At 39.4% G+C, this 9,974-nt stretch overlaps 1 protein-coding gene across 2 annotated transcripts; it reads left to right on the plus strand.

Moving 5' to 3' along the window:
• The first annotated feature begins 283 nt into the window (after positions 1-283).
• LOC118801102 (zinc finger protein 883-like) lies at positions 284-7,759 on the plus strand. 2 transcript variants are annotated; one of them, XM_036561276.1, is made up of 5 exons: positions 284-596; positions 1,329-1,536; positions 2,080-2,174; positions 2,268-2,367; positions 5,169-7,759. In XM_036561276.1, exons 1-5 carry the CDS (start codon positions 435-437, stop codon positions 6,611-6,613), a joined length of 2,010 nt encoding a protein of 669 aa, XP_036417169.1. In that variant the 5' UTR covers positions 284-434; the 3' UTR covers positions 6,614-7,759. The 2 variants fall into 2 exon arrangements, with proteins under 2 accessions (XP_036417169.1, XP_036417176.1); XM_036561283.1 differs by having other exon boundaries at positions 284-593.
• Positions 7,760-9,974: the final 2,215 nt, after the last annotated feature.

Here is a 9,974-nt window from a genome sequence, read left to right on the forward strand (position 1 = left end):
CTAGACGCTCCACCAACACGATGTTTCTTTTAATTCTGAGCCCTTCAATTTTAATTTCTCATAAAGACATAGCATTTATTTAATGAGTGATAATAACACCATGCATACTAAGTGCACATCTGATAATTGTGTTTCACATCACGTGTTTATCAAAAAAGTGTGAAAATGAAATTTATTGGGAATAAATTTACAGATAGTCCTGACTGGAAGCTCAGTATGAAGGAGCAACTCTTATTTTAAAATGCATGCCGTCGCGAGATGTGACGTCACTGGTTGAAAATCTTTGGTGCTCCCAGATGCTCAACTCGCTCGGATAAGCATAGCTAGCTAACAATAACAGTTTCTTGGTAGTAAACATACTTAAACATAACTAGCCCGCTGTAATACACGTCACTTCTGTCACATTTTATCAGTGCTGTTTCATTTGAGGCGCAATGTCGAAGTACGAAGTGTTTCAGAGTCAGACGATGATGATAATGACAGTGTTAACCGAAACGGCTCACGCAGAGATCTGCAGAGTTTTCGGCTGCCATCCTGATTGTTCCGAGGACGACAGAGATCCAGCGAGTTCGGGGGATGAAACAGAGCTCAAGGTTGTAAGTTTAACCGGGAAACAAATGAGTAACGTTTTAGTGAGCTCTAGCAGTCTAACCACCCAGGCAGCTAACGCTAGCTTGCTAGCAAAGCTAACTAACTACTGACGAATCCTAAATTACGAGCCAAGTTCCCTCAGACACGTTTCTGCTGAAGTTACTGTGCTGGTTATGAGTGAAGAGGTTCTGCAGCCTCTAACATGCTGTGCTACGCCTCCTTAAAGCCACAGTACACAGATTTCCCTGATTTTTCTAAAACACTGAAGGAAATCTTTATTAACTCACCCACATATAATTACGTACATATGAATCAACCGTGTCTAAAAACGTACCCGATTTCTTTTTACTATGAACAAGAGAATCAACATGTCTGGACTGACTGTGAACTAAGCTAGTTGTACCTGGAGCAACAAAAGATATAAAAAGTCCTGTCCCGTTTTAATGTTGTCTTTTGAGCAAGAATATCATATTCCTGTAAGCTAAACATGTTTTATTTTGGCAGGGGCTTTTCAATCAGTCCTTCTTAATGTGTAATAATTGCCTTCTGTCTTCCTGCCATGGCACTGTGATAAGACAAAAAACACATCGATATAATGTGATAATAAGGTAAAAACTCACTTATAACAAAGAATGGCTGGTTTTAAAAAGTAACTGGAATATTATGTGCATAGTGGGCGGATTATGCTGAACATTCATAAAGTATTTTGTCTGAAAACTTTGTTTCCTCCTTCGCAGACGCAACTCAGTGCTGTCCTGGAGTTCCTGGCCAAAGAGGCAGTGCGGAAAATATGCCGCCTGTTCAAGTTCTGCAGTGTAGTGAAAGTGTCTAAAGGCGTCGACCCAGACAGTGTGTTTGAAAGAGTGCCAGCTCCGTGGAATCTGAGGTTGCAAGAGCTAAAACATGCATCTGGACCCACTGAGAGTGCCCAAACAGGAGTGTCTGGTAAGTAGGGGTGGGGGGGGGTTGATTCTAAGATGCATCGCGATGCGGACGTGGACGATTCTGGATCGATTAAAAAATGTCCATTTTACCATCTTGGCTGTAAATATGTTTCAGTATGTGCTAATATGCTAGTATAAGTTTAAAAAATATAACAGAAATGAAAAAGCAGACTTACTTTGCTCTGCTGTAAGCTTTAGATCAGCTCTAGCCACTTTTCTCGCATCTCCAGCAGTACTTTTCCACAAAAGTAAAATCGTTTCTTGTAAAATGTCTCTCAACATTTGAGTGTTTTTTACGAGGCTGAAGTTGCTTCTCATTCTCCAGCTTTCGTTCTGTTTTTCCCGTTCCACCTTAAATGGTGCCTGAATCGAAATCTGCATCATTTTCAGTTGCTGCACCATGTGGGGAGACCTCTGATATATGAGCGAAAAGAGTACAAAGCTTGGACGTGTATTTAAGAGAATATCTAATATTGAGTAATAGTGGCTCACGATTCTCACACATTTAAAACCTTCTCCTCATCCTCTTTTCTGGTTTTTGTAGGAGTGTCAGTATCTCTCTCGGGGAATGTACAGAATGAGCTGGTGGTTTTTGCATTGCCAGTGACAGCTCCTCCACAGCTGGACGCCATTCCAAAAGTATGTTCAAACCAGTTTGTATTAAATGGTTTTGATGAGTCTTTACTAAACTATAAGTATCTGATTTATTTGCATCTGATTTATTTCTTTTAGAGTTCTGCCACCCAGAAGTCCAACTCCATCAACACATTTGGTTCTGCTCTGCAGGAAGATGGAGCTAAAAATCAGACCCAAACCATCTTGTTAACGGCGGGTATGTATTGTTTTATTTCTGAGTATTTCTGACCATGTGTTGTTAAATAATTATAGTATTTATGTTCAGCACACCCATTTTATGTGAGTGTAATGATTGAAACAAAGGAAATAAAAAAAGTTACATTTTGTGTGTTAGATTAGAGCTCAGAAGAAAGTGTTATTGCCTCTATTGCATCCTGTGTTGCATAAAAAATTCCAAACCTGATGCATTTTGTCACACATACATTTTTTCCCTGAACGTCAGTGGAATATAGAGGTCATTGAAGAGTTGAAATGTGAACAGTGCTACATTCATATTAATAATAATGCACCCCTCCACTGAAATGACAAAAAAGAAATAACAGTAAGTCTACTGTTAATTTATTATAACACCAGCTACTTGTAATGTACATGACTACTGCTAAAGCAACTTGTTGCCAGTCTAATGGTGTCAATTCTGTGCGCAGCAATGTTGGCTTGCATATAGCAAAATTCCTATTTCGGCTCCTTAACAACCTCTTAATTCAGCGGAAAAATGTTTGTAGGACAAACCATACATGGCTTGGAACCATTTTGTGTACCATAGGGTGTGACTGCTGCAATTTGTAAGAAATCCAGCTTAGACTTGGAGTGTCTTATACTGGCAAAACGGCAACTACAGAATGACAACATGACTTGAGAGAGCTACCCAGAATTCTTCATGATTTTGGTTTCTGTTAATTAATTCCACATTTTTAAAATTTTTTAATTAATTCTCTTTATAAACCAAGTTTTTTGTATTGTAAAATTAGGTTTGGATACATTTTACTTTACATTTACTGTACATTTGTTTTTATTGTAGTAATTGTGGTGTTTTGTGTGTTAGTTGGCTAGTTCAGCTTGTATCACTGCTGTATAGTTAGAATGTATATGTAGAATGTAATGTAGAATGTAGAGTTTTCTAGGGTTTCTTAGTGTCACAACTATGTAAGGTTTGCCTTATTGAGAGGAAATCACAGGTTTATATCCCTGCAATGCTGTGACCTTAGAAAGTTAAGTATTTGTCGGCTAATTATCAGCAACGTTTTTGCCGAAACAGTTAAAATGATGGGTCATCAGTATCACCTCATATTATTGGCCAACTGGTTTGGCTCTAACATATTAATCTATATTTAATTACCTTCAGTTTTTTATGTCAGTATTTGGATTGCCTGATCCCTCCATCATTTAACCAAGGGTTTCACTTCTGTATGTCCCATTGTTTTATCTATGTATCTTAAGAAACCATAAATGGCCAATAGATGGCACAAGCAGACAGTAGTAAAATTAGTAAAGTAGGCATGATTCTTAGGCCTCCATGTCTTCTATATAAATAGAAACGTTTGGCTGATGTTGTACTGTCTGTTTATATTTATTTCCTCTAATGTTGATTTTTGATTGATGAAAAAATAATATTAACTAATAATAATGTTTCACCTCCCTCTCCCATTACCCCTACCTATCATCAAGCAAAATGCTCAGCTAGCTCCGAGACCCTCACAGATACCATATTTCACTCAAAAATGTGTCACAGTACAGACAGGAAAACGCATTTTGATACAAGTAGTCTTTATGGGGCCTGTATGCTATATTTTATTGCATTTTGAGATCTGCTTATTTAAATTTGTGTGGTTTATACACCAAAAACAGTCATAATGTATTCATACGTGACCATTTCCAACCTCCCTTTATTCCTTAGAAGTAAACAGGCTGTTTATGTTACTGTATCTTTAAGACTGATGTAAGATAAACAAACTCTCTTCTGATTGGCTGTCCTGCAATGTGCCTCATTCAGAGCTGAAACATTCCTTAGAACTTCAACTTGAATGGGCGGAGCTAAACTGCTGTACCTTGAATAGGTGGTTATATTTAAATGAGTTGGTTCTCATGGAGCCAGTGAATTCAAACGAGGTGTTTTTGCAGCATAGTTTTCATATATGGACATATATGAACTGCATATTGAATATGTTTTGAAACTTTAAAAGTTTACATCCATCCATCCTCTAAACCGCTTATCCTTCTGGGTCGCGGTGGGGTGCTGGAGCCTATCCCAGCTGTCATCGGGCAGAAGGCAAGATACACCCTGGACAGGTCGCCAGTTCATCGCAGGGCAGACAAACAGACATATACATCCGCACACACACACACACACCTAGGGGCAATTTAGCACATCCAATTGGCCTGATGGCATGTTTTTGGACTGTGGGAGGAAACCGGAGTACCCGGAGGAAACCCACGCAGACATGGGGAGAACAGGCAAACTCCACACAGAAATGACCCTGGTCGCCCAGCCGGGAATTGAACCCAGGCCCTTCTTGCTGTGAGGCGACAGCGCTACCCACTGCGCCACCGTGCCGCCCTTTAAAAGTTTACATATTACTTCCAACTCCTTTATTTTAGAAAAGCAAAGGAAATTCTGTTTTCCATATGTATATGTTATTTTAGATTTTTAAATGTTATGTAATATGTAATTATATTACATATTTTCTTGTTGTCTTATTTCATTTTGTGTTTTATACTTATTGTTTCTTTATTAGTATTGACTTTTTTTTTACGTTTTTATCATGCTTTTCTTAATATCTTCTCTGTTTTTCTGTTACTCTTTTTTGTTTGCCTTCGTCATTGTAAAGCTCTTTGAGCTGCATTCTACTGTATGAAAGATGCTATAAAACTTTATGCTAAAAATGCTAAAATAAGTTAATTATTATTGTTGTTGATAATAATAATAATAATCATAATAATAATAATAATAATAATACTATTATTATTACTTAATTCCACTATTTGTTTTGTTTTCTGCAGATACAGGTGCTTCTGCTGTTAAAGATGAGAGTTCAGCAGTTCTATTAACTGAGCAAACTAGTTCCCAAGTTGAAGTGCCAAAGAAGAAGGCGTTGTGTAAATGCGATGAGTGTGGAAAAGCTTTTGTAAAGAAGAGTTCCCTGATACAGCACAAGCGAAGACACTCAAACGCCGCCCTCCCCCCCTGCGAGAAATGTGGGAAGAAGTACCAATTTCCCAAAGCGTTGGAAAGACACCTCTTGTCTCACAGTGAAAAGAAGAAGGAGCCCCGCCCATGCAAAACGTGCGGGAAAAGCTTCATCGACCTGGAGACGCATGAACGCATCCACTTGCCAGTTAAGCCGTATCTGTGCGGCATTTGCGGAAGGGGCTTCACGCTGGAGTACATTCTGCGAGCGCATCAGCGGCTCCATACGGGTGAAAAGCCGTACCAGTGTGAGACGTGTGGCAGGCGCTTCACGCAATCGAGCACACTTCATATTCACAGGAGGGTTCATTCAGACGAGAAGCCGTGGAAATGCAATCTTTGCGACAAGGGTTTCAAGCGTCGTAACAGTTTGAGAAAGCACCAGATCGTTCACACCGGGGAGAAGCCCCACGTGTGTGAAACCTGCGGGCAGAGGTTTGGGCACAGGGCGAATCTCAGAAGGCACATGCGTAATCACTTGGGCCTGAAGCCATATGAATGTGAGGTATGTGGTAAGCGCTACAGTCAGATGGGCTCCCTGAAGGAGCACATGCCAGTGCATGGAATGGTCAAGCCCTTCATGTGCGAGAAATGTGGGAAGACCTTTGTGTACAATTATGCTCTCAGAAACCACATGTTCACACACACAGACGCTGGAGAAGAACCCAGAGCCGAGAAGAACCCTCAGCGCTGCGACGTGTGCGGCAAGTGCTACAGCTCCACTTACGCTCTGAAAATGCACCAGAGGCTTCATTCAGAGAATGATCCTTTCTGCTGTAAAGTGTGCGGGAAGTCCTTCAGCAGCATGTCCGGCCTTTATGCACACGAGCAGCTTCATTCGGGGCTAAAAGCTTACAGGTGCGACGTGTGCAAAAAGACCTTTGTCAACAAGGCCTACCTAAAAGTGCACAAGTACCTGCACACTAATGAGAAAGTGCACAAGTGCTCGCTTTGTGGAAAGGGGTTCAGCCTGCCCAATGGGCTTAAGATGCACATGCTCATTCACACTGGTGAAAAACCACACAAGTGTGAAGTGTGTGGAATGTCCTTTCGCACTGCCGGAAATTTCCGCAGGCACAAACGCGTTCACACTGGGGAGAAGCCATTTAGCTGTGAAGTTTGTGGAAAAAGCTTTAGCCAGCCGAACAACGTGAAGGCCCACATGCAGATTCATACGGGAATAAAACCATACACTTGTGAGAAATGTGGGAAGAAGTACGCTTATCTTAGGAACTACAATGATCACAAATGTGTGTGAATGCTTATAGTGTTCAAAAGTTTGGAATTGCTGTTCAAAAGAGTCCGAAACTATAAACCAGTACAACAGTTTGCTTTCAGACAACTGTATGAAATGATTATAATATGATACGATATTATAATATGATAATAATAGAAGCTGTAAATGTGAATTAAGACATTTCAGATGTGTTTAGAATGAGAAACACATAGGAGAGTTCCAAAATGACTGGGAAAGCTGCTCAGAAATGAGAATTAAATTATAATAAAATTAAAATGCAGAATTCATCATGTTTCAAAAGTGGTGATCAGATCTCAAGACAAAAAAAAATTATAAAAATAATTCAGGTATTTATCCGTTTATTCACTTCCTCTTCACAGAATTCCTGAAATTGTATATAAAACATCTAAAGAATACCATTTGGCAAGTAGTTTGTATTACTTAAATCCACACTGAATAAGTATTATTATAGAATATTATTGTATAAAAGTAACGGAAAATATGGCTAGTGATTCCAAACTTATGAACGCTAGTGTAGTGCCTTTAATAGCAGTTTGCTATGCTGTTGAGATGCTGTTTTATGTACTGTTTCAGTAGCAGATGTTCAAAAGGTGGGAGTTTTGTTTTGGCCTGTTGGGTTTTCATTGCTGGGAGAGGTACAGCATCAAACATTTATTCTCATTACTCAAACACAAGAGGCTGTTCTAAATAGTGTACATTTTGAAGGTAATAGAAACCCTCCATTTCTTCTCATGTTATTCTCTGTCTACTGTGCTCCATGTTTGGTTGCATTTGGTTCTGTTATATATAATCAGGATGTTTAAAACACACAGTTGTCATCAGCTGTCAGTGGTGAATTCCTGTGTTACTCCCTGCCCTGAATTACACATCAGTGAAAGCTACAACCACCAATATTTCAATTGGTCAAATTCAGTAGTTCTTAGATCGACCTAAGGGACCTAGATGATCCTCTTTTTGCTCTTTTCTAACTCCCAAACTGGAAGATCCCTGAGGAACCTCTAAATAACTGTGTAGGTTGCATTTAGACTAACTCATACTGGGTTTTTCAGATTTTTGCTTTGGAGCTTGAACATGTGATATATGTAAAACATACTTTTCATTTGCAGTTTGAACTGCAGCTTATGTCTATTAAAACAAATAAGAAGGCTTAAAATTGACTTGAATGGTCTTTTCCTCTGTTAGACTTTTCACAACATTTGAAATGAACATTTTTTACAAACTCCTTTTTTATTCTGGCTTTGGACAAAAATTCTCTTAATGCTAACTGTGTAAATAAATTACATTTAAGTTTAAATCTGTTAAATGGATTTCTTCCATCAGCTGAGATGTTAACATGATGTATACAACATCATAGCCAGGTTTTAATATTTGATATATTGGTACATCTACTACTACCTTCTGAAGTAACTTTTATTTTGAAAATTACTGAAATAGCCCAGGATGTTAATGTAAGTTAATGTTAATTAATAATTAATGTAAATTTAAAAACAACTTGTCGTTTAATGAAACATCTTATCTATTAGGTATTATCTATTGTAGTCCTTTAAAGAAACACAGTTGATTTCATTAACAGAATGATACAGTTATACATGCATAGAAGATACATTCATAACATACTTACTGTGATGTGGTTTGAATATGTCAACACTCATCACGTCATCCCTGCTAGAAAAACAAGTATAGACCAACATAGCTGGTCACCAGCAAAACCAGTATATGTTGTATTTTAGATGCTGGTATGCTGGTCAACAAGCATGACCATTCTGGGTGAGCAGCTAAACCAGCATCAGACCAACAACAAACAGCTTAGTTCAGCATGGAATTCATGATGGTGGTTTTAGCAGGAATTACTGGCAGAAACAGTTAAAGCTGAAATCAGCAATGGTTTCCTGATTGGGTCTGGAGCATGTGCTAAAATATTGAATGCTATGGAAACAGATATGGGATTCCAGCAGACACACAGGCAAACCCAGATGTATTTACTTAATCCAAGTATTTACTTAATCCAAACCAAGTCACATGGAACCCCTAATGTTACGCGCATACAGACAAATGCTCTTTCATTTTCAAACAGGCCCAGCCCAGCGTGCGTTGGGCACGTGGAGGGTGGACAAACTCACGCTCAGAGCCCACCCTCCATGGACACAATTTGGCAAACAACAACTGTTTCACTAGTCGCAACTACAACAACAACATCTACAATAGTCTGTTTTATGCTGGGAGTGTGGCATCTCCTGAGAGCCGCATTGCGTTACCACATCCCCTAAGCTCCTGAGCATGGCCCATGGCAGACACCGCAGCATGTAGTAGGCTATTTCAAACACAGACTATGAATTCAACTCACAAAGTCCTTGCTAATCAGCTGATAAGTTGAATCAGGTGTGTTTAATAAGAGATCGCAAAGTAGTGATGTGACCCTTCAGGACTGGAATCTGACACATCTTCTACCCTGTCCATCAATGGGATGAGATTACAATAGGACCACATTATAAACTATGCAGCAACAGATGGGCTACAGTCTACAGTCATGGTCTACAGCAACAGATGGGCTACAGGCTACAGTATTTGTAAACCTTATTGTGAAGGTGTACCTGACAAAATGGCCAAGGTGTAGGTACATTTTAGGTCACCCTATTAATTGTCAATGGAGTGTATGTTATTTTGAATATCTCCTAGAAATACATTCATTGTTTGCTGCTTCAGGTGGCAGTCAGTGATGAAAGAGCACTGTTATTGGGCTTTCTGAGCAAAATGTGCAACCAGTGAAACTGAAGGAGAATGAGTCAGATGATTAGGATTACTAAGATTATCACACTGCGGGGACACGCTGAAGCAAAACCACATGGTTGAACTTTAGATTACTAAGGGCCCTCAACAGTCACAGCTGTACACTTGGTGAGAAAAAGACATTCCTTTGCTGTACATGTGGAAAAAGCTTTAGAGATACTGAAGCAAACTAACTCATGCAGACATAAAGCTGTATCTTTGCACAACACGAGTCTGATTTCTCACCAGAGGATCCACACAGGTGAAAAGTTGTATTCCTGTCTAGCACGTGGGAAATGACTCTCCAAATCAGGATGCTCATATACACAGACTGACACTTTTAAAAGAGAGGCTGGTGCAAAAGTTTCGAGTCCACCAGCAAACGGAAGAAGCATCTTCTTGTCCACACAGTAGACAAGTGTGAAATCTGTGGCAAAAGCTTTATGATTGCAAAGAATATGAAGACACGTTCCTTCATTGCGATGTTACATGCGTGTGAAATGTGTAGAAAACGATTTACAAAAGCTTCCCTAAAGGCCACGTGTTGGTTCATGAGTTAGAGAAGCCATTCATGTGTGAAGTGTGTGGGAAAAAG

This window comes from Colossoma macropomum, unplaced genomic scaffold (genome assembly GCF_904425465.1).
Source record: "Colossoma macropomum unplaced genomic scaffold, Colossoma_macropomum, whole genome shotgun sequence".
NCBI lineage: Eukaryota > Metazoa > Chordata > Actinopteri > Characiformes > Serrasalmidae > Colossoma > Colossoma macropomum.

Coding starts and splice junctions, on each gene's coding strand:
- LOC118801102 (XM_036561276.1), top strand. CDS start 435: ATGTCGAAGTACGAAGTGTTTCAGAGTCAGACGATGATGATAATGACA. Junction 597..1,328: donor ATGAAACAGAGCTCAAGGTT/GTAAGTTTAACC, acceptor CCTCCTTCGCAG/ACGCAACTCAGTGCTGTCCT. Junction 1,537..2,079: donor TGCCCAAACAGGAGTGTCTG/GTAAGTAGGGGT, acceptor TGGTTTTTGTAG/GAGTGTCAGTATCTCTCTCG.